The 25307-nt window shown below is 44.0% G+C and overlaps 1 protein-coding gene across 5 annotated transcripts in view; it reads left to right on the top strand.

Annotated features, from left to right (window-relative positions):
* Window positions 1-25307, top strand: part of ARHGEF9 (Cdc42 guanine nucleotide exchange factor 9) — a 500659-nt gene that overhangs the window by 363584 nt on the left and 111768 nt on the right. For all 5 annotated transcript variants that reach the window (XM_088445573.1, XM_088445574.1, XM_088445572.1 and 2 more), the window contains one exon: window positions 8363-8554. In XM_088445573.1, the coding sequence (XP_088301699.1) occupies window positions 8363-8554 (192 nt within the window). The remainder of the gene's footprint in view (window positions 1-8362; window positions 8555-25307) is intronic.

The raw sequence follows: 25307 nt of genomic DNA, 5'->3' as shown, positions 1-25307 counted from the left end.
TATCCCTGCTTTGGGCTGGTGGCAGGTCCATTCTGGTTAGAGTGAATGTTGACCTGCACCTGTATCATACACCCTCAGTATTGCGTGCCTTCTGGTTCCCTGTTGCTGACTAGCGGGGGGATCGCATGGCTGGACTCTGGCTGTTGTCAGTTATGAGGTATTACAACAGTGTTTGGCCTCCTGTCCCAAATTCCCTGAGGGTCATCACGAGCCCCTCATGGGGTGGATGGGCGTGTTACTCGTCGGATTACAGACGTTACTACGCATCCCATTCCTGCGTGGTCGGATTCTTCTGATCCGTAGGTGGTAACTCTGCCTGAAATCAGTATACTTGCTTTCAGGGGTTGTTACCCATCCTACCATGGCTATAGCATGGTTGGTTAATACTATTGCATACTGAGCTGATGCATTTGTAATGTTTTTTCCCCACCAACACGTCTGGGGTTCAAATGTATTTGGTCGCTCACGTAATATATGCAGTTGTCATAGGTGGACATGCCTATATTGGATACCAGTCTCCTAACTTTCAGAGTTCCGGCTGCGACGGTATCCTCCGTAATACCCTATTGCTGCGCTCTGGGAATGCAGAGGTGCAGATACCATCTATAGGGTAGATCTTGTTGGGTCCTGACCTTGACAGTGGCAGTACAAATTTCCCGCCTTCAGCTATGCCCACTACAGGGCCTCAGACTAAGTCTATTAAGTCTTTTTGTCCTCTGGGTCAGCCTAAAGGTCTGTTTCTTCAACCGAGCTGGCCTGGACTGCCAGCCGATCCTGCTTCTGAACCTACGGATATATCGTCAGCATGACGAGACAGGCCTACCACTGGGAGATGGCGATTTTCTCAGTTCGCCCGGTACTAGTGTCTAGTTGCCGCGGCTACGTGGGTAGGAGGGTACGCCCTCTCTTTGCTCAGGCGGCCTATTTCCATGTGATGGTACGCAAGCCCTTATTCGGACCCGAACAGGGCCTTACGAATCCAGAAAGCTATACAGTTGTTGGGGTAAGCGGAGCTAATTGGGCCATCCCCACTTTCTCAGTGAGGGACTGGTTGTTCTGCTTTCTTTCTGGTGCGGTGGCTGAATGGTCCTCTTTGGCCTATTCTCTGTCTCAATTCCCTGAACCAGTTCCTAAAGCTACCTGGGCTCAGGAGGCAATCCCTATGCTCCATAATACTATGTTTGAAACCTGGGGACTTTATGGTATCACTGGATATACAGGACGCGTGCCTACGGGTACTTACAGAGACCTTGCCTCAGCATGGACTGAGGTTTGCTGTATCACAGCACTTACGGTTTTTCGGGCTCTGCCTGTTGGGACTGTTCTCAGCCCCACGGGGGTTTACCAGCGTTTTGGATTTTCTGACAGTTCTTCTGTTCAGTATATCCCAATGCTCCTGTACCTGGATGGCCTCCTGCTCTTAGCAGGATCACCGGGGTACTTTACAGCCGGGTCAGGTTGACTGTGGCTTCTTCAGGGTGCAGACGTTTAATCAATGGGGAAAAAGTCCTCCCTGCATCCCTCTCTGGGTATTCTTCACCTAGGAGCCCTGCTGTATTCTCAGAATCTGAGAATTCTTCTGGAGTAAGACGGCATCTCCACTCTTCCATTAGGAGTACATGGATGTCTGCGCAGTCGACATATGTCTTTGCACTCTGGGATGCATGGTCCACTATTCAGTGTCTGCCTTTGGAAGGGTGGAATGGGCTTAGTTCCATTCCAGGCCTTTCCATAATTGGCTTATCTCCAGATGGAACAAGTTTTTTCTGTCTGATCACTGTTCAAACGATGCTGCTCTCCCCGGAGGCAAGTCGGTCCCTTTTCGGGTGCCTATGACCATCTCGTCCAGGGTATTCTTTGCTAAGGACAGTGGCCCTCATTCAGAGCCGTACGCTCTGAGCAGAGCGCACGCTCTGAATGAGGGCCGGCCTCCATGAAAATGGAGCGTCCTTCTGGAAGCTCGTATAGCTGTGGGTCACCACCCACAGGCTATACGAGCGTGCATTTTGATGGCCGCGATGGTCGAGACCATCGCGACAATCGAAATTGCGAGCCGGAGCCTGCGGTTGAGGTTTTCAACCGCAAGCTCCGGAGTGATTTTGGCTCTATCAGAGCCAAAATCACTCCCACTGACATCACTAGTGATGTCAGTGGGCCGGCTTTTGACGGGAGGCGTTCCCGTGGGAACGCCCCCGTCAGGGAGGCACGCCCCCGGCACGCCTACCAAAGGGGGCGTGCTGTCAATCAACATTGACAGCACGCCCCCTTTGATCGGACACAACGAGCGAAGGACTTTCCTTCGCTCGTCGCGTCTGGCGCATGCGCACGACGGAGCTCCCTCCGTCGTGCGCATGCTCAGTCCAGAACATCGACCCACTTGCGAGCGGACAGCCGCTCGCGAGTGGGTCTGAATCAGGCCCAGTGTCTGGTTCGCATCCATTTCAGTGCAATTGGATGTCTGTCGATTCCACCCTGTCAATTAACTTGTTGGAACTTTAGCCTGTCTTGGGCCTTCACTCTGGCATAGCCCTTGTTTCCCGGTGAACCTGAAAAAGTTCAGTCCGACAGGGTCAGAACAGTGGCTTCCTTTTTAGCAATACTGTTCGTTGGGTGGCAATGTCAGGTATGTCATACATTCGGACATTGTCTGAGGGTCTCCTCCCGACCATCTCGACAGTGTTCATTTCAGGTGCTCTCCATTGGGAAGCGGGAGTCCTCAGCCGTTACGACGTGCATCCCGGGGACTAGTCTCTTCCCCAAGAGAGGTTTCATCTCCTGGTGAGCAGGGGGGGGGCCCTCCTGAGGTGACACTCATGGCCTTCTGACTCTATCACACTATGGTGTTACAGTCCAACTCTGGGGATTCTGAAGCAACCTTCAGTGACTCTTTGTCGGTGAAGTGGTTCTTCCAATTTGCGTACCTGTGTTCTCCAGTCTCCATTCTTCCTCGAGGGAAGTGTTTCAATCGAGACAGAGATGCTTTCCTGCTGGTGGCTCCTGATTGCCCCAGATGTCAGGGGTAGTTGGTTTTTCGGAGTCTCTCCATCGATACTCCATTCCTGATGCTTCACTACCCAGACCTGTTGTCTCAGGGTCCTGGGGTTTGCCTTGGACCTGGGTCGTTTGTCTTTGACTACGTCCCTACAGTGGTCTTACGGCTTCCCTGGCTTTGTCATCGTTGGAATGATTGGAGCACATGGATCAGCTTTTGCTGGGACCTACCACAAACTGTGGCAGCCATAATTCTTATGGTATTATACCTATCGATACGATCCTCTGGTGTCCAGGATTTCCAGATATTCTGGCATTCCTTCCGGCTGGCTTGGGTTTCACCCTCGGCCTGGCCTTCCTGACAGTGCAGATCTCTACACTGTCAGTATGATTAGGATATGGAATTGCTCCGCTCTGATATCCAGTTCATCCTTTGGAGTGTTTTCTGGATTATCCCTCCATTTGTCCTCCCTAGGGACTCCTTGGGAGTTAGGAGTGGTTCTTCGTTAACTCCGGGGAAAGTTAATGGAACCGCTGGTTGTGATAGCCATTACATGGTCTATTGCTTTGGCTTTCTCTCTTTCTATCAGGGAGTTTATATCAACCAGGTGAGTGTCGGAATTGGGAGCGTTCTCATGTGGCTCCCTCTTCTGGAGGGCATCTTGTCAGGGTGTGAGTTGCTCTCACCCTGTGTTTCTTCTTAGTGATTTTCAGGTTCCATATTATTCTGGAACTTATGGTGCAGCCATTCAGTCCCCAGTCCTCTCAGCTGGTGTGGCCTCATTGACTGTGGTCCGGCCTCTGTGGATTTATGTGATCCATTCATGTTCCTGACGGAAATCGGACTCCTTATTGGTGGTCTGAGATTTCTGGTTTTAACAGGAAAGGATGGCCGGCCTATGGCCATATGTTGGCTGGACGGCCTCGTATGTCTTCTTCAGGGGCCTACCCATGGGTAGGCCTTTCTGTTGTTGCTGCTTGTTTTTTCTCGGGCCATGTAACCCTCGTGGGTGGCTCGCTGTGGCACCTTGGCTGTTTTGCCTTGCTAGGTGGCCACGTGGTCTTCTGTCCACACCTTTTTAAGGTTCTAGGCATTGTTTTCCTTTGCCTCTCAGGATGCTTCCTTTTTGGCGGCGGATTCTCCTCTCAGCACAGGAGCGTCCCCTCCCTTGGTTGAACTGCTTTGGGACATCCCCAAGGTCAACCCTGTGGACCCCCTATGGACCCTGAAGTAGAAAACAAGAGATATGGTAAGGACTTACCTTTGTTATCTCTGTTTCTACGAAGTCCATAGGGTCCACAGGGCGCCCACCCTGACGCGCCTGGCTTCAAATGGGCTGTGTGACTGGTCACCGGTTTTCCGTCTCCCATTTCTGTGAGTATGGTTATCGAGTGTTCCAGTTTTCTCTCTTTTTCTCTCCTCCTCCGGCCTTTGGCTACTTACAAACTGAGGTGCCTCTGGCTGGGGGTGGGGTTATAGGGAGAGTGGACCCAAGTGCATCCTGGGAGCTAAAAGCTTTAACTGCGTGGTGCCCGGATTTGGTTCCCAACCTATACCCCAAGGTCAACCCTGTGGACCCTATGGACTTCGTTGAAACAGAGATAACAAAGGGAAGTTCTTACCATATCTCTTGTTATGTGCAATATTGTTAAAGGCAACACAGTCTTATTACTAATGCTGGGCATACACTATACAATTATCTGTCAGATATCTCTCCAATCTGGCTGTCATGATCCGATGCAAATGTTCCTCTGTGGAGCACGATAAGCCGGGGGTTCGGGTGACCTGGGAAGTGACTGGACTAGGTCTCCTAGTTGCGGCCGAACCCAGGTTTGGCTAGACCTGCCCAGAGGCGCGGAGTCTAACTCACTTGGTGGTTTTCTCCAGTGACCCCTCCAATTGGGATTTGGTTTTCCGCTGCACCAAGTGAGCAGGTCGCGGCTCTCTGGACAGGTACCTGGGAATGGCAGAAGACCGGAAACTATATTTAACGAAGCAAATGCTAGAGCACAGGAGGTAAACTGGATGCTTATATATTGCAACGCTGTTAGGGATCCTAATCACAGGCTAGCATAGGAATACTGGAAAGTGTACTGAGAATCACTGAGAAATCCAAGTGCTGATTGCATAGAACAACAGAGGAATATATTGGGAATTGCTAGAAATGTTTGGAGCTGATTTGCAGAGACAAGACACAGAGCAAAGAACACAAACATATACTGGAAAGCTATAAATGTAGGTGTTGACTGCACAGACAAGACACAGAGAGAAGTGTACACAGGCACATGTAGTAATCCCAGTCGCAGGCTAGCTTGGAAACACAGAAAAATGTACAGGAACTGCAGCAGATTCTGGAGCTGATAAAACACAGTGAAACACAGAGAGAAGACAGGATTAAACTGGGGAAGCTAGTAATGCTAGTACTGGACAAAGGCAATTACTAGGAGAGTGCTGGGAGGTCCAGCTGTGAGCTAATTAGTACTAGCAGGTAATCTGACAACTCAGTGACACAGGGTAATAGCCACAGGAAAGCTGCAATAGAATTAGCAGCACATATACAAAGACACACAGGAAAGAGACATGAAACACTGAAGTACTGTGAGAAAGCTAAAGTCTCAGACTAAGGGTTAGCATGGAAGCTAATACAGGAAACTGGAAAACTGTGAGCAGGCTGAAGCAACACGCTGAAGGAATTAGCACAGAGCAACAGTGGGAGTATCACAGGCACTGGAAAAACGAAGTTGAATAGCAGTTACTTGTTCCTGGAGTCAGACTACAATACCCCTGGGTGGCTGATCATTGGATCAGAGGATCAGCTGAGTGACCACAGGACTATCATTGGGAGAGACTAGTCAGGTGATATGAGCCAACATGGCTGCGCCCATGCCCGGCACCCCGGAAACCAGGACGCACGCATGGAAGCCCTAGCGGACCCCAGGGAGAATACTCAGTCACCACTCACCTCCACTCCCAGCGTCTGGACACCTAAGCCCAAGGACACCAGCGCAGAGGTGAGTAGCGGACGATTCCAGGCCGCATCCTGACACTGGCTGGTTGGAATGAAAACCTGGTAATGTATGGGAGCAAATGACAGTCGATCATATGGTTTTAAACACTGGAAAATGGACATAAAACAATTGTTCAAATTGGTTAAATTTGTGTGTTTTAACCAATTTGTCTAAACAACCATTTTTGTCTGTTATCCAGTGTTTGTGAGAAAATGATTGGTTGTCATTGGCTCCTACACATTACCAGGTTTTCATTTCAACCAGCCAGATTAGACAGATATCTGACAGATAATTGTATAGTGTATGCCCAGCAAAAGACTATTACCGCTTATTGATTGCAAGAATTAGAATACATATCAATATAGTTGATGTCTCTTCCGTTTTTTGCCAGATTAAGGCATGTACAAATAGACATATTCAACTACAACCATTTGTCACCAATTTTTTCCTCTAGATAGCCCTCAGTAACTTGGAATGTACTAAATAAAATTGCATACCGATATAAGTGGTTGCTGCTAGAAAAGCACGTACAATGGACTTAATTAACTACAACTACCTGTTAATCATTTTGTATCCCCTAGGTCGGGCCTGGCCAACCTGTGGCTCTCCAGCTGTTGTAAAACAACACATCCCAGCATGCCCTGCCACAGTTTTAGCATTCCCGAATAACAAAACTGTGGCAGGGCATGCTGGGACTTGTAGTTTCACAATAGCTGGAGAGCCAGAGGTTGACCAGGCTGGAAGCGGTATGAAATACCGCCGGCCGCATGGCCGGCAGTTCGATTCCCAGCAGCTTGAGGCAGACAGCTGGAGAGATCCCGGCAGCGGCAGCCCGACAGCGCTGGAAATTCCGATCGTACCTAGGTAAGTACTTACTAAACTAACCCCCTAACCCTCCTTAGGGGTGCCTAACCCTAACCTCCCCCCTGTGCCTAACCCTAAATCCCCCTCTAAGTGCCTAAACCTAACCCCCCCCTTCCCCGCTGCCTAACCCTAAGTCCCCCGGGGGGGTGCCTAACCTAACCTCCCTCCGGGGGGTGCCTAACCCACCCTCCCCCTAGTCTAACCCTAACCCTCCCGGGGGGTGGCTAACCCTAAGTCCCCCCGGGAGCCCTAAACCTAACCCTCCCCCCCCCCCCACACGGCTGTCCGCGCTCGGTGCCCGGCATCCCTTCGATCGGGATGCTGGGCACCGCTCTCCCGGCGTCGGAAAAATGACAGGCGTCTAGATTTAGACGACTGTCATTTAACCCTTGCCGGGATAAAGCAGTCGGGAAGCCAGCTGTCGGGCTTACGTCAGCCGGCTTCCCGATTGCATCCCGGCCAGGCCTGCCCTAGGTGATATTCAAAGCTTTAGAACTAGATGTTTATATTCTTTCATTTTCCGTTGTATATATGTACTTGGTCATAATAGCCCTTATATTTTTTGCTGAAACTAGACATGTGTAATTTATTTGTATAATTTTAGTCACGATGATGTTATAAAATTGAAATACTCATTGACAGTACATGACTTGACACTGCCATACTTTGCTGACCGGAATCTATTTGATGAAGTTAATATATTATCATTTAACTTCCTTTTTCTAAGTACTTTTCGCCATATTTAAATTGTTTGTTTATTAGTGTATCGACGGTATCATCAGTTACTTATTTTATAGAGTATGTTTTGAATAAGAGGTATATTTTAATAATTACAATCATAGATTCATTAACATAAAGAGTGCTCCACAAAGGGAATTTTCTTTGTCTGTGCAAAACCCAATGCAATATAGTATTATATCAGTTCCCGGGAGCACCACCAATATAGTAATATTTTTTAGGATATTATCCAAAAAAAAACATAACATTGTTGGTATACCAGTATTGATTTAGAGTGATTATAGATATAATAGTCCAGTGCATAAATCTTTTCCCCAATCCCCTTCCCTTCAACCCAATTATATATAACTTTGGCCATATTCAGCCTATTGGCTTGTGTCAAAAAGTGGAAGAATCTGTAAGGGGACTGTTTTTACTGCATCAGAAGTTAACATGAATTCAGCAAGTGAGAAAGATCAAGTTATATAACTTTACTTGATATTGTGGCCTGTGACAGGTAGGAAATATTCTGTAAAAGAGGTGTGGTGGCTAGTGGATGTGGTGGGGCATAAGGCAACATGGATATTTGTCAGGATCTCCAACTCAACTGTAATTACTGTGGCTGACTTTCAATTAGCCACATAACCTGAATAAATTGCATGTGTCAGTAATAATGTCACTATCTACAGGCTCCAATTATGTAAACATAGCACTGTATATTAGAGAGACTTCAGTGCCACAACCCTATTTCCTTAACTGACACACTCATTTTGTTTTGAAGCTCTGGGTAAACCAAGAGGATGGCGTGGAGGAAGGGACCAGCGAAGTGCAGAATGGACACCTGGACCCAAGTTCCGACTGCCTGTGTATTGGCAGAACCCTCCAAAACCGGGATCAGATGAGAGCCAATGTGATCAATGAAATTATGAGCACAGAACGTCATTACATCAAGCACTTGAAGGATATCTGTGAGGTAAGCGCATAGCTGGAACCCGATTGGCAACCATTCTCACACAATGTTTTCCATATTATCCACTATTTGAACCTTCATTGAACACGAGTTTAACCAAAATGTCTATTTTCCCCAATTATGCATTGGGCACACGTTTGAGACAGCCATTTTATGTGCTGGCAAAATACATGGAAATTCCCCCTGTCATGAAGTGCCTCATCCCTCAGTGATGTCACTAGTAGAATTTTGATTTTAATGACAAAATAGCTTATTTTACTGTGCATAGGTTAAAGGATCATGGGGTCATACAATTTAAAATCTTTAATCCCTCCTTCTCTTAAAAACCTGTTAGTTGCTCACTACAGTTTCTTTGTTAAATCTCATTTATCAGTTTGAGCAACAATAAAAATGCCATTCAAGCTGCCCATATTTATTCCACCAGTTTTAACATGACTAATTTACTTTCAAAACGCAGCGTGGTGGTGGCTTTTAGTTTCAGTAGTGATTAAAATGCTTCACAAAACATCTCACCAGGCTTCCCAATTTCCAAACAACGCACCACTGTGCATCAGATGGAATGTAAAAGTGTCATATATTTCCAGTCATTCATATTGAGTGGGTGTTATCATACGCACCACTTCATATTTTTTTGCTGGCTTTTCTGTTTTACTTTTCCCCAGGTCTCCTGTTTGTAATGATAATGCGACTTTTGCCCTTACTAGGCTCACTCACTCACTGTCTCTCTCAATGGATGTGTATATATATATATATATATATAGATATATACACAAAACGGTCCCATTTTTATTAACCTTTGGGATCATATCACTCAAAGCTTAAAATATAATGAGCTCAGCCCTTCTTGGAATAAGTACACTAAATCCCGACAGACTTAAACTGTGAAGCCTTCCTGTTAGGTTGCTTAAAACTGGCCCAGTTTTTGCTGATAAGGCCAATTCAATCAAATTAAAGAGGGATCTTTCATGTTGTTTGCTCTGTGAGTCCTCCTGAGACCTTGTGCTCAATTTGAAGGCACTTTGTTCATTTAATGTAGGTTGTTACACTGGCAATAAATATGGATTAAATTTATGATACCCATACCACCGACTACCCTCTAGCTTACACTTTCCCAAACCAATAGATGCAACACTATAGCGTACATATATTAGTTACTAGTAATTGCATAAGTTATTGGTTGCTTCCATATACAGTAATATTTCCTGTCCTTGTTTTTCTGTAGCGACAGTGTGTGTGTGAGTGTGTGTGTGTGTGTGTGTGTGTGTGTGTGTGTGTGTGTGTGGGTTATATAACAGTCTCTGCTGAAAGTTAAATGTTATTGGGCTATCTACATCAATCAGCATCTGCTTATCTATTCATTATCAGTGTCATAGAGAGACATTCTGAGATGCAGGTAATGCTTCTATTTGCCCTTGTTTCCCCAGGACTACCAGTAAAGCACACCCAGTTATTGCAGGGTGACAATTATTATTATGATGACTACAAGCTCTGTATGTTTAACATTTTATTTATATGTGTGGTTTCCCTGGGACACACTTTGCTTCTGCCAGGAGAATCATTGATTTCTTAGGCTTCATTTCCTAAAATGCAGAATGTTGATACATCTGGATTAACAATGGCCTAATACAGAGGGGTACGTAAACCCCACGTGTACGCGCATCTCCAGTGTTTTTAGATCTGCACATGCGCAGAAGCCACACTGCGCATGCCTGCACATCTGGAACTGCGATGTCGTTCGCAGTGCCCCAAACGCCATACCATGATTGATATGTTGCTGGCTTTTGGGGATGACAAAGGAATCGTTACAGAAAATGGGGGCATGTCATCCCCGTTTTCTAGGCATGCCAAAGCCAGTGGATGGATCATTAGACACACCCTCACTGGCCCTGGCTGTGTGATTTAACCGGACATCATAAGTAACCTGAGGTTTACTAGGATGTCCGATTGTCACGCCGTTGATCCAGTGCTACATCCTGGGACACAGCAGCGGATCACAGAAGCCGGCAATGGGCGTCTTTTAACTCGAAGGCGCTGCAGTGGTGCTAACAGAGTCGATCTCTGAATCAAGCCCAGTGTTGGTGGAAATAGACACAGCTATTGTACTGCCCTAGACACCCAAACGGAAGCACAGGATGCAGTTATAGGGGGAGATGTACTAAGCCTTGGAAAGAGATAAAGTGGAGAGAGATATAAAGTACCAACCAGTCAGCTCCTAACTGTCACTTTACAGGCTGTGTTTGAAAAATGACAGGAGCTGATTGGTTGGTTCTTTAACGTTCTCCTCCTTATCTCTCTCCAAGGCTTAGTACATCTACCCCATAGACTGAGAAAAATACATTGGTTACTGTATAGGTGTCCTGGGTACAATAGACACTCTACTTCTTCCTGTGCAGGGCCACAACTAGGGGGGGCTTGAGGTGCATGTGCACCGGGGGCGCCGCTGCACCTGCCACCAGTGTCCTCTAGCCCGGTGCTGCAGAGAGGCTCCAAGCCCGCTGAGATTTTATTACCAGCGGGTGCCCGACTCCTTCCCTGCAGCGCTGCAGTAGCCAGAAGCTGGAGTTCTTTCCTGAACTCCAGTTTCCAGCTCTCCCCAAGGGCACTATGGGAGAGACGTCATGACGTCTCTCCCATAGTTCCGAGGAGTAGCCGGGCGGACCGGACGGCAGCGGACGCAAGAGAGGGGTTTAAGGTATGTATTGTTTTTTGGGGTTTTTTGTGTAAGCGGAACTACAGGGGCACTACTGCAGGGGCATTACTATGGGGACATTACTATATGGGCACTACTACAGGGCATTACCTCAGAGGGCATTACTATAGGTGCACTGCTGAAGGGTGCATTACTATAGGGCACTGCTGCAGGGGGCATTACTATGGGGGAATTACCAGAGGGGGCACCAAATTACTGTCTTGCCCCGAGTGACAAAAATACTAATTTCAGCCCTGTTCCTGTGCATCCATGTAACTTTCATAATCTCTCAGTTTCTTTGTTCTAATGTATCTTTGTTCTTTATTGGATTACTTCGTATTCATTGGTAAAGGGAACAATCACTTCTTGTAGATGTATTGTTTAAAGAGTGATTCCTGATAGCTCCAAAGATTTTTTTGTAAACATATTTTATTAAAACCACCCAAGATATTAGTAGCTGTTCTTAATACATTGTGAGTTGGCTCATGTTGCTAACATACCTTCCAATGTTTCCGATGCATCAATTGGGACAGGTGTTGTAACCATGTCATGATAAAGGTACTGCGCCTCCCTTCCCTTGGAGAAACCCATTCATTCATTCACTGGTTTATATATAAATAATAATCTCTAAATGCGCTGTCACGTGGCAGCTGGTAAGAGGTTGTCAGCCTATAAGGGGATAAGAATAAATAAATATCTGAAAACCAGCGCTGACTAGCAATATATCTATATTATACTATACTTTATAATTTTGTACTAGTCCATTGACTATGATGTCGCCATAATATATTAATATGGAGATAATTTTTCAAGGTGTTACGTGGCGTTTTTATATTTTGGGATATCATGATTTCTTGCTTTCCATCTAGGAGGTTTTTTACTTACAGTATTTCTACAATGTATCATGATCCATAGGTTTAATATAAGCCTTATCTCTGTACATTTTGTATCAATTTTATTTATTTAATTTTTATTTTCATATTTTATTTATTTTCATATATATCTCATATGTATTTTTTTTATTTTATTACACTCCATTTATGGTAATCATTTAGATATTCTAGTAATTTTCTACATACATCTTTTTAAGTTGTTTTAATTATATTCATATCAACAATATTGCTATATTTATTCTTTTTTTCATCAGCTGGGTCCCATGTGTGTACTGAGTGGGTTACAACTGTTTTTAATTACCTAATTGCTATCGCCTATTTAAAGTCCTGGACTAGAGAGAGGGGTATACTTCTGAGGAAACAGCCGGTGATTTCAGGATTGAAAAACGCGTTAGGTTTTTTACCCCCGCACACTGGTGCACCCGGGACTATCACTGCATCCCCACTGAATTTTCAGCCGACTCCGTTACTATTACATGATGGGATTGCCTACCTTTCATCAAGCACATTCTTTGTGCTACAGCAGTTTGTGGACATTAACGCTACACCACGGTCTGCGACTCCACCTGTGAGGACACAGATACGGACACACGCCAGGCACTGTGGATCCCTTTGCCAGATGATTTAGGAGAGGCCTCTCCCAAGATCCACATTGTGTCAGCAGCAGTACGGTACCATTCCTGTCCTAAGTACGGAGTCTGTGTATAGTCATGGACTGGTGGATTTAGATACATATCCCCAGACGCGACTCATAATAGAGATTATTTATATAATTAATTGAACATATTTTTCCTGCAATAAGTCCACCACTTGTTTTGCTGTGGACATTGATCTCATTCTATATCATTTAAGGACAAATCAAACAGAGCCCAGATTTGTTTCTGCAAAAACCTTGGACAAAGAAAAATATATACATATATATATATATATATATATATATATATATATATATATTATCTATATATATATATATATATCAACATTTATTCATTGGGAGAAAAAAATTTTTATTGTTTGCATGCAATTTTTTGTCTGTTTTCCTGTGGCCACAGTACTTTTTTTTATTAATTGATTCATTTCTTTTTGGTAATTTTTTACATATTTGATACAGTGTCTATTTATTATGTATGTTATTTGTATCCATTCTTCATGATAATTTTTTTATGAATTATTAAATACACCTTAGTGACATTTTAGCACTCCCAGTTCTTTCTGTATTTTCCATAGGTTTTATAGGGGTCAGCCACTCCTTCCTGGTGAGCTGCTTTTAGATTCACCAATTGATTTTGTTGAAGCGCCTACCCTCTCTTTCCTTTTTGTTTACATGTCACAGTAAGTCTGACTACCCCCAGATGTGTCCATATACATCTAGCCTCCTTGCGCATTAAACAGCCCTTCTAAGTCGTGGCGTGACTCGGTAGCGCCAAGCGTCTTTTTGTGCGATTTTTTTACCTTCAAATGCACCTTATTCACACAGTGATTCAAATAGGTAGCACAAGCAGCTTCTGCTGATTAAAATGATATGCAGCATGCCTATATTCTTTGTTCGTCTGCTACGTTACAGTGTTACAGCCGCTGACACTGTAACATAGCGATACTGTGTGAATAAGACGCATTTGAAGATAAAAAGTTGCGTGAAAGATGCTCGGCGCTACCAAGACACAGAGCTCCCGCGTTATGCGTGACGCAACTTGTAGCGCATGGAGGATAGATGTATGTGGACACATCTGTAGTACCTACGTACTTATAAACACTGTGTCTGACATGAGATTTTAATGCAAGAGATTTGTGTGCTTCTGAGTGTTTGTATTGGGTGCTGTATTTCTTTGACATCCATTTTCATGGCGTATTCCAATTGAGTCATGGTCCACATGTAGAAACTCCATTGACGTGAATGGGCCCTAACTGCATTCAAATGGAGTACAGAGCAATGATAAACCCCTAATATACTTCCCTAAGGAGAAGGAGATTCCCTCTACCATCATCCAATTACATCATTACCGTTGTAGGAAATTGCTTTTATTTGGTTGGATAAGGAGATTCTTCTCTCATTCTGTGAGTACAGCACTTAGCATCACCCTTTCAGTTATTTTTTTTGTTTGGCATCTCTTTGGATTAAAAGAAGAACATCTGGTTTAAATTTTCTTTTGTATTATAAAATAAGGTGTTTTCCCTTTGGAAGTGGAATTCATTACAAATTAAGGCCATTTCCCATTGGATTTCAATTTTTCACTTTGGAATAAAAAATAACCTGCCTTAGATTTCCCTTTGGATCACAAATTAGGGACATTTCCCTTTGGAGTACTCATGTTTCCCTTAATTTACTACCTCAAGGATTTTGCCCATGCTGCTCCAAACACTGGAACTTTCTCCCTATCAGACTCCTCACCTGCCTTCCCCTGTAGATTGTTATGATGAGCACTGCCATCTTTTTATCATGTGCTCTTTCCTAGAGATGTGTCCTCATACATCTAGTCTCCTTGCTTGTTAAACAGCCCTTCTAGTCGCGCCGTGGCGTGACTTGGTAGCGCCGAGCGTCTTTTCATTAACTATTTCCCTTCAAATGTGTCTTATTCGCACAGAGATGCGAATAGAACGCACAAGCAGCTTCTGCTGATTAAAATTATATGGCATGCCTATAGTCTGTGTGCGACTGCGAGTGTATCTGCATGCGAAACGCTACGTTATAGCGTTACAGCTGCTCACACTGTAATGTAGAATTTCACATGCAGATATAACCGCAATCTCACATAGACGATAGGCATGCCGAATATCATTTTTTTTTAGCCTAAGGGGACATGGCCACGCCTCTCGCGATTAGGTCACGCCCCCTTTACTCGGCCATGCGGCCGGCGGTAATACATATCACACCCATACTGTTGCAAGTGCAGATTCACCAGCACTCTCCTACATCTAGAGCTGGTTAGTTATACTGCATCATTATTGTATCATCACTGCAGCCATTGGATTCATGCTGTTTAGCAGTGACACCTGGATAACAGTGGTACAACTGCATTGGTACCCCTACATTATCGTACGGGACAAATCAGATTTGTCACGCCCCTTCCCCATGAGGCCAAACCCCTTTTTCAGGCAAGCATCTTATGTCCCTATTTGAAAAAATAAGGGGGGATGGGGCACCGCCAGAGGTCTTTCTTGACCTGGGAACCAAAAAGCTCTATACAAATACAGCTCTGCTGTATTGTTTCCTGTTACTATATAAAGGGCTAATGTGGCACCATAAGGCAGTGGTGTCAAACTCGGGCCCTCCAGCTGCAGTGGAACTACACATCCCAGCATGCAGTGCCACAGCTTTACTATTAGGGCATGCTAAAACTGTAGCAGGGCATGCTGGGATATGTAGTCCCACAAAAGTTGAAGGGCCCGAGTTTGACTCAACTGCCGTAAGGTATATATCCGCGGACTATCTGCATTATCTTGTATGCAGTGGAGTAACTGTCTTTGTAAATGGATATCATTTGAGCAATAAACATCTACTTGCTTCAAGACACTGGCATCCTGTGACCGCCAGAATAGCGCAAAACGTTATTCCGTACTCTGGTTGTTTGGGGTTGATCCCATTGTCTCCAAGCTCAATTCCTCTACCAGTGCAGACTGGTCAATAGTGAGGGACCACTGGGAATTAGCCGACACCAAGCAGGAGGTCATGCTCCTACAGCAACATGACTTCACTCACCTAGTAGTAAGCGATAGAAGTGGTTTCAGGTGCAGATGTAAAAACCTGCGTGGAACAAGCCGTTCCAGGTGCCGGTGTAGGAGCTCAGTAATGCCAGCGAGTTACCTGCCCATAATGCAGTGGGAGGAGTCAGTAACAGGTGGTTTCTTATGGTAAGAGGAAATCTGTAGGAGTGGTAAAGCAAGCCCACTCAGGTTGGTCAAGGACGAGTAACCTCCTCTACATCCAACAAACCTTTGATCACCTGGCAAGTAAGACCATCCTGTCACAAGGCTAAACCATGCAGTTTTTTAGGTGAAAAATGTAATAAGGTGGTGGTCTTAAAGTGTGAGCTATTGGGACTTCTCTCTCCTCCATGTGCATATACATCCAGTCTGGAATCCTGCACACCTAGATGCAGAATGACTTTCTCAAAAGCAGTTTTAAAAGGTGGATTATGTAATGTAATTGTAAGAGGTGGATAAATAGGCGCATTTGTGCAAAAAGAAATGTTTTCCCGTCCGCATAATTGACAATTTCATTTGGTAAAGGGCTCTCATCGTACTTAACGACATTCTGGCAGATCCTTCCGGGAGGGGGCTGCCAGGTCGGTGCAGCAGAAGGTGTGGGGGCGGCTTAACTGGGTGTTGCGGGGGGCGTGCCAGCATGTTCGCTCATCGTGGCCCCGCCCCGCTTTGTGATGCAGATATTACCGGCATTGTAAAGCAGGGGGCAGGGCTACTATGACGTGATTTGTGCTGGCGTTGGGGGGCCATGAAGGGGCGGTGGTCATTCCGGGAGATGGCATACTCTTGCGGGGGGCCGGGAGTGGCACACAATTTTCTTAAGGCTCCCGGCAGTCCTGGGAGAGTAGGTAAGCAGTATGGTTCACATTTGTAGAGAGGAGACTCTCAAAATATTATGAACTGATCCTTTGCATGCATTCTATCTATTGTATGGTAGTGTGTATATTGTAGCCCTATAGACCTAATGGCACTGACAAATAGCAATCTCTCAGCGCTCATGCCCAGTAAACTTAGCACTTAACATCATGGAAGTTTGTGTTGTTCTCCTGAGAGTACATAGGATGGTACTTAGCGCTGGATGTGGACAGCCTGTCAGTTTCTGCAGGCTCTTTTTCATGTCTTACTGAGCAAACAGCCCTCTAACATCTGCTTGTCAGAATGCTTTGAGAATGAATGGGGTGCAACATAATATGTCTAACATGTTTTATGTGAGTAAATGTTCCAGGATAAGCCTTCCATATTCTCTCCCCTCCAATTGTTGTACATCACTTAGTGTCCACGTCCTAGTGCAGTTACACTGAGAAACAGGTCAGCCTTGTGCAGTAAAGCAATACAGATATCCATCCCATAAAGTCCAAGTTACTTTCTTATTACCAGGGCAATGCTTATTTTTGTATTTTAGTATCATTTATTTAATTCTTGTTGCTGGGCTTTCCCTAGCTTACGTGATTGTGTAACTATCTTTGCCATCAGTGACCTTGCCCTGTAGGGCCCTTAGATTTGTCCTTGACCTTGTTTTTAACCTGCAGATAGTTTCAATGTACAGTATATCTTGTTTAAGCATTTCCCTGAAATTGGTAAGAGTGTCTTTAAGCAGGGCTCTAGTTATAGCTTATGCTGCTCCAGGTACTGTAATAGTGCATACACACGGGACAATCGTCAACGATAACAATATCGTTGAATGATCTCCTGGGTGTGCTGGATGATCGATATCGCCATAAGTGAGAATAAAATTGGTCAAACTGTTAGGTACTAATAGGTAAACCAGAACACTTATTTTATCATTAGACATTCCCCTTACCCAACTAAATCCATTTTCTGCACAACCAGGGAAATAGTGGGCCAGCATGTTGGAGTCTGTGGAGGTTCACACTTTGCTCCAGCCAATGAGTGGTGGTGGCGGATGAAGGGCGTTACCTGTTGTTGAGTATGGGTTAGATGTGTTCTAACCCAAAATGTAAAAAATGCTTTTATTTGCAAGATCACATTGCCTAAATGAGAGAGAGAGAGAAGTTCAGAGGGTTCATTCCTTGCTTTGTGGCAGGGCATAAAGCCCTTCTCTCCATGCAAAAGGACAATCCTTAATGTCTCCTCACGCTCATGATTAGTTCAACCATAAAAATGCCGGCAGTGTTTTAGAAGACAAATAGAAATATATTAGTAAGCAGAAGTAATGTTTTGCTCTTCCCACCATACACATTTCCAGGTTTATCTACAAAGTTAGGCACAGATTGATTTTCTGGGGGCTACTCTGTAGACCTGGAACTGAGCTAGGCAGACAAGTAGATGTGCTTGCTCACTTAAAGAAGGATTGCCTGAAAAAGATCATTAGTTTTAAGAAAAAAACAACAGCACATGAAAATATTGGATGCAAAGGGAACAAGAATTGTGTCATGGTCCCGCCCCGCCCCCTGCAGTGTAATGTCGCAAATCGTGGAGTTTGATCATGCGGGTGGGATCTGCTCTCCTGGGAAAACATGTCCTGGAAATTTAAAGCAGACAGCTGTAAGGTTTACTGTCCAACATAGATGCAGTTACCGTTGTTGTGGACCTGTCTTTTTGCCATCTGACCCGGTTATTGGTTGTAGTTTTAGTTTTTAACTCTGTCTCAATATTGACCCTTGTTTTTATAGCTGCCTGCCATGACCTTTTGCAAGGACACTGACCCTTTGTTCTTCAGAAAACCATCACGGCATCATGGTACATGTAGTTTGCAAATTGCTATTATGCTAGCTAGTTATTTACCATATGTGCCAAGCAGATAAAGGTGTATGGCAGCATAAATTAGTTGTATGTTTGTTTCATTAACTTTTTTTATTTTTATAATTGAACTCCCCAGTATAATAATGGAAAAGAACAAATCTGCTTTTGGGGGCCCAGTGCAGCTATGACAACGGGGCCCTATGCCTTTGACCACATTGGCGCACATATTCATTAGAGCATAGTGACACTCTATATGTACATGTGGACCATGTGAATGTGACACTTCACACGAATGCTTGCTCCCAGCGAACTCTTAATTCAGTTACAAATGTCAACTCTCGCTACTTGCAGGGAGGGCATGCAAATTGGGATAAGGGCATGAAAAAGTGGGGAACCCATCCTGGCAAAAAAAAAGTAATAACTTCTTAAGGATTCTGTTGTATAGAAGACTGTTAATGGGCATAAGGAAAGGGGAAGCAGTCAGGTAGCCGATGGACGGAATCCCGACCATCGGCTTCCCGACTGTCTAATCCCAGCAAGGGCTAAATGACAGGCGTCGAAATACCGACGCCTGTCATTTTACCTTCGTCGGGAGCCCGACACCCGGCTTACCGATCGAAGGTAAGCCTGGCGCGGACAGCCGCGGGGGTGGGGGGGAGGGTTAGGTTTAGGGTTCCCGGGGGGGACTTAGGGTTAGGCTAGGGGAAGGGGGGGTTAGGGTTAGGCACCCCCAGGGGGAGGTTAGGGTTAGGCACCTCCCCGGAGGACATAGGTTTAGGCGGCGGGGAAGGGGGGGGTTAGGTTTAGGCACTTAGATGGGGGATTAGGGTTAGGCACTTGAGGGAGGGGGAGGTTAGGGTTAGGCACCCCTAAGGGAGGGTTAGGGTTGGGGGTAAAATTAGGTTAGGAAATACCTTAGACGATCGGGATTTCCTCCTCTGCCAGGATGCCGCTGTCGGGATTAGAACCGCCGGCCATGCGGCTGGCAGTAAATCGTATGTATTCCTAAGGAAAGTACTGGAGGTTTTTAAATGGTGTCTAATGGCTGATTTGTGCATTTTTGAAACGAATGAAGCAAAAAATGCAAAAAACTAATTTGAAAAAAAAGGTGATTTTGGGCCAAATGTAATAGGGTGAGAGCTTAGAAATTGTGAGAGTTTAGCAGTAAAACTCTCACACCAAGGGGCATATGTATCAAAGCTTGATGTGAGATAAAATTGTGAGATGTAATGTATATCACCAACCAACCAGCTTCTAACTTACATTTTGCAGGCTGTGTTTAAGAAATGATAGTTTGGAGCTGATTGGTTGGTGATATACTGTATATTTCACAATTTTATCTCACATCGAGCTTTGATACATATGCACCTAAATCTTGAGAGTTTTTTGAGTCTGAAAAGCATGCATGTTTGCAAGTTTGCACGTTCTGTGACTTTATTACGTTGGCTGAGTTTAAAAATGTGAGAGTTTTCTCTCACATTTTCTAAACTCTCACCCAATTATATTTGGCCCTTTGTGTCAATTTGAAACTACTTTAACTTTGAACAAAAAAAAATAGAGCAATTATTTTTCTTTTAAAAAAAAAACTGTAATTACAATTGAAAAAGTTGATTTGGGAGTAATTTGAGGCCATTTTTTTTAAACACCCAAAAATTACATTCACTTATTGGGCCAATTAAGCTAATTGAAATTACTAAATGCCTAGTTATTCATTAGGGTGGCTGTCCAAGGGGTTCTGCACTGTGTCCCAACATTTCATCTCACACCCTCTGGAAAAAATGTGAGTTTGGAATTAGATTGCAGTGCGAGTTTGCTGTGAAAACGACTCATAGCTAATTGGATTGAATGTTATAGTCAGGCTGACATCATTTCAGCACATGCTAAGTCAGCTGATGATCACTCTGCTCTTACTCAGTACAGACTGGACACTGTATGCCAAAAAATGATAAACAATGAAGACAGTGTCTCTATCAGTGGGAGGACGGGGCTGCAGCCTTAATACAACCCTGATAGCGGAAGAGAAACGTGATCAAACTATCTGATTTACTGTAGCATAGTGGTCGTATAGAGCTAAATATTATTCAGATAATTGGAAAATATTTTATCCAGCCAAATTTTGTATGACAATAAGCCACTGACATCACCTAACGCCTAAGCTAACTGCCCTTGTGTGACGACGTAACCAACTAACCACAGTCAAGATACTTCACTCTCCCACCACCCCTCAACCTTTTTCCAGGTACAAGTGGTTAAATAGAAATACCGTATACATTTCCACCCAAATACCATAGCATATTTTTCGGTACACATGCTTCTTCAGGTTACATTATTACAGAATATACTGTACTTATGAAATTAGATAAAAGATTAAATTGCACAGGTATCGTCCCCAAAGAAATCAAACAAATGAACTGTAGGAATAAATACAATACTGCAGTGCGGCTATTGACTGTAGTTTATTTTGTTCTTAGAAGAATTACAGTACAATGCAGATCAGTTGGCTTATAATGTTTCACCAAATTGTTTAAAAATTAGGGATGTGCAGGCTCGGATAGGTTCGAGTTTGCACGCCGAGTTCGGATTTTTCCCTCCAAAAAAACGGAACTCAGAAAGAGGCTAAACGTCATCTTGCATGGACAAACATCATCATTCCTGGACAAAACAGGAATGATGATGTTTGTCCATGCAAGATGACGTTTAGCCTCTTTCTGAGTTCCGTTTTTTTGGAGGGAAAAATCCGAACTCGGCGTGCAAACTCGAACCTATCCGAGCCTGCACATCCCTATTAAAAATATGCTGTATAACTTTATGTTTCAAGATATCCTTCCAATGCATATTTAGCCTTCCAGGTAACCAGAATTCAAATGACTACGATTCAAACTAAGTTTACTGCAATCACTTAATAATCAAAATATAAAATATGTATTGTATTATAAATGTCCTTCAGACACAGATAAAGTTTGTCGGTATGCCAACATATAATATTGTATTGTATGGTCATTGGGCCTGATTCAGATAATTACGTAAAACCCAATGGTTTATGTACAACTACATATCCAATTTTTGTGGGTCTGCGTATACGCAGGATCCATTCTGTGCATGTGCCGAACAGGTCCAGCGCGAACACTCGCAGACCCCCCTTAGCCGCAGCATGCTTAACATGCTGCAGCATTTGGGGGGTGGAGCGGGCACCGCAACCAGGACTGCTGTACAAAATATGCTTGCGGACTATTGCTGATGCCTCAAGAGAGATGTTCCAGGTGCAAAACACGCATTAATAGGGGAATTCAATATGGAGCGAAAACTCAGTTTTTTGTGTTAATATCGCACCTATGACGTCATTATCGTAAGTTTTAGTTTTACACTGTATTGAATTTCAAAGACTTTTCGCAGGTTCAAAAAGTCTTTGAAAAAAAACGGGGATATCTTTTCACCACTGAATAGGTGGCGAAAAAAAGTGCAGAACTGGGGTTTAGGGGTGCAGGCTTAAAAAAAATAGCCTGCACCCCTGGGAATGACATTTAAAACATAACTGTGTCAAAAAAAGTAAAAAAAAAAAATAGGGACACCCCAAAAAATGTATTAAAAAAATCGGGTGCAAAAAAAAAAAAATGGGAAAAAATTGTTAAACAATAGGGAAATAGGTTCAGGGCTATTCTGCATGTATGCGGCAGGTGTATTCTAGAATAGAATTATAGCGGCAGGTGCACAAATGCAGAATTTTTAAAAACTGACTTTAGGGACTTAAAAATATGCTAGTACCCATTTTCATGTACCCCAAATTTGATGGGACCACTTAAAAAAAACGAAAAAACTTTGCAACAAAGTATTAAAAAGTGAAAGTTAGATTTAGGATTGTTTAGTTTGTCCCATTACTTTTGGCCCCTTAAAAAGTGGGAGGCACATATAGAAACCGTTGTAATTCCTACACCGTTCACCTGATTTGGATGTAATTACCCTCAAATTAAATCTGAAATTTCGATACGCTGGGAGCGAGCAGCCGCTTCTATCGAGTGGGTCTGAATCAGGCCCTGAGTGTGACCTAAAAACGTCCATGATACCCGATCATAGTCGGATCCCAGAAATCAGGCCATTACCGGCGTGTTAGAAGATGGGCAAATCACTGCATACTTGGCAATCTTCTGAGATCACTAATGAGCCCTGATGATGCTGGCCTTTTGGCCAAACAATCAGATCTTGTCCATTTTGGCCACCCACATGTGAATGGCCAAATTGCAATGATGCACACATTATATAAACATATACAGTAAAGGACTGTGTATAAGTTTCATGCTGTAACAACTGCATTCGAAAATGCATTTTAAACACCGTAAGATCATTTTGATGTAATTGAAGGCAATTTCAATACAAATTATATTGATTTCAGTAGTTTTTTGTTTCCGCACAAATACAGATACTTTACTCACATTATTTGTGCATATGCTGGCATCACACTCTGATGAAGGCTCTTTGGTATATTAGAGACAGGTGTATATTATTGACTCAGCCATCCACAAAGAACAAGAGAGGTATTCCTACTTAGAGGAAGATATTTGAGCTATCATGTGGCAAAGATTCAAATGTACAGAAATGAGGGGAATGCAGTTATGTATTGAAAGGCTAAAATAAGAGCCTATTTAGTGCGTATTAGATTGTGCGTAGACAAGAGAATGTTTTGTAGGCTCTGACGTACATATTGTGTGTGTGTTTTTTTTCCACCAGCCTATGCTGTTTAACTGCCTCATTGCTGCTTATCTGTGTTTAAGCTTTTTGGTCTGGTACTGTGTTATTGGAACAAGCAGGCTGGGATATGTGGGACAGAAAATGCATGAAATTGAAAAGGACAAGCTTGAGCGTAATGTCCCCGAGTTGTGGCTAAACTGAGTTAAACGATGTAGTTGACAGGAGTCAGAGTTATTGTGTATCATATGCTTCAGCGCTTCTGTCATAGAGTTTAAAGTGGACATGTGTGTGTATGCCTGTGTGACCAGCCTGTGTCACTGCAGGTTGTAGTAGAAAAGCTGATTGTTGTATCTACTGGTTTTAAAAAACCTTGCTGATTCTTTCATGTTGCTGTTTGTCTCTTTACAGTTTATGGCTGAACATTTCCTGTGTTTTTGGTGATTGTATTATTTTTTATATCTGCACAGATATGAGTAAGATGCTGGTTCTTTGATGGCTAAAATCCAATAGATTACTAAATCTGCTGTGGCGTGGTATTTCTTTTAATCCCTGTGATTGCATGCCAGGATCCCGTGTGGCACTATGGCGCTATCATACCAATTACAGGTGTGACGAGAGAGCATCACTCTCCTTAGACGTTAATACATTTGTAGTGGATCTTTGAGGTTTCTTTCCCGAGAAGCTTGTCCTTGGTTCATACGGAATGTTAGCTTCTATGTGGGATATTAGGAGTCGCTATGAGATGCCAGCGGTGAAAGCAAAAACGCTGAAGATCCCGACTACGGCTGGTATGTATCCTAACCCTCCCCTCTCCCTCTCCCTCTCCCTCTCCCTGACGTGGGTGTCATGGTCACGTCACATTCTAGTTTTTGTATGTGGGCTTTCATATTAAATTAATTGAACTGCTCTTGTTACATCGATATTTTATATTTTGTAAAAAAAAAAGAAAATGCCACCTCATAAGGGAATGACGGTTTCAGAAAGGTTTTGTAATGTAGTAAATAATCTGTCCCTAATCCCATCTGTGTGCAGTAACTTCATGTAGGAAATCCTGCCGACCTTACACAGACTGCAGGAATAAGAAGGATGGAGCACTCTAGTGGTAAAGCAAATAATGATTTAGGGGTCTATTCATCATTACTTAATTTCTACAAAAGCAGGTGAAAATTACCATTTTCGCCTACTTTCATAGAAATGAACTATCGGCGCTATTCATTATAAAGGTAATGCGGTTACCTTTCAACCTTGATCTGGCTCACTGTCCCCATACACTAGTATGGTGACCAAATTCATAAAGCTCCAAAAATACATATTCTTTAGATGGCATATGTTCCCGCACCCTGCTCCTTCACTCTGGAAAGGAGTCCCAGGTTGCAAAGGATCCTTTCGGATCCCTCTACTCCATGCAGTGCTAAATTTCACTGCTATGGAAGTAGCAGTGAAGGGGATCTCGGTGACAGCTGATTATTGGATCATCTGTTTCCGCACCAGAGCAGTGTAGTATTGATCCGGTGATTTTGTATCCACTGCTGCTACGAGGTTACAGTGACTCAACCCATAGTGCATATATTTGTGATAGTTTGTTTTGCAGCTATTAATTAATTACATACAGACATGCATACATTATATTTGTTGTCATGGTCTTGCCATTATAAGACCTCTTCGCAGATTACTTGGCAGATTACAGTGCGCCATTTTCTACTTCAGGGTCCATAGGGTATCCACAGGATACCTTGGGGTATAGGTGTGACGTCAGTCGCAGGGCACCAAAGAGTTAAGCTTTCAGCCTCCCAGGGTGCACTAGGTCCCCCTCCTATACCCCGCCCCCGAGCCAAGGCACCTCAGTTTAGTTTGGTGCCCGGCCGGAGTCGGGTGCACCTGTTGGAATGGGGGCTAGAAGAGCCCCTGAAGCTTTTTCTTCATGCAGCTATGGCTGCACATCTGGATGAACAGCATGGACAGTCAGTCCTGACGTCCATGCTGTCTTCCCTACACCCCGCCGGTACCAGAACGCCGCTACTGATCCGGGTATGCTGGTGGGCATCTGGGGTCACAGCTAGCGGTGACCCCAGATGTTCCGGACCAT

This window comes from Taudactylus pleione, unplaced genomic scaffold (genome assembly GCF_031769625.1).
Source record: "Taudactylus pleione unplaced genomic scaffold, aTauple2 ptg000381l, whole genome shotgun sequence".
Lineage (NCBI taxonomy): Eukaryota > Metazoa > Chordata > Amphibia > Anura > Myobatrachidae > Taudactylus > Taudactylus pleione.
This window is presented reverse-complemented; position numbering and strand designations above follow the sequence as displayed.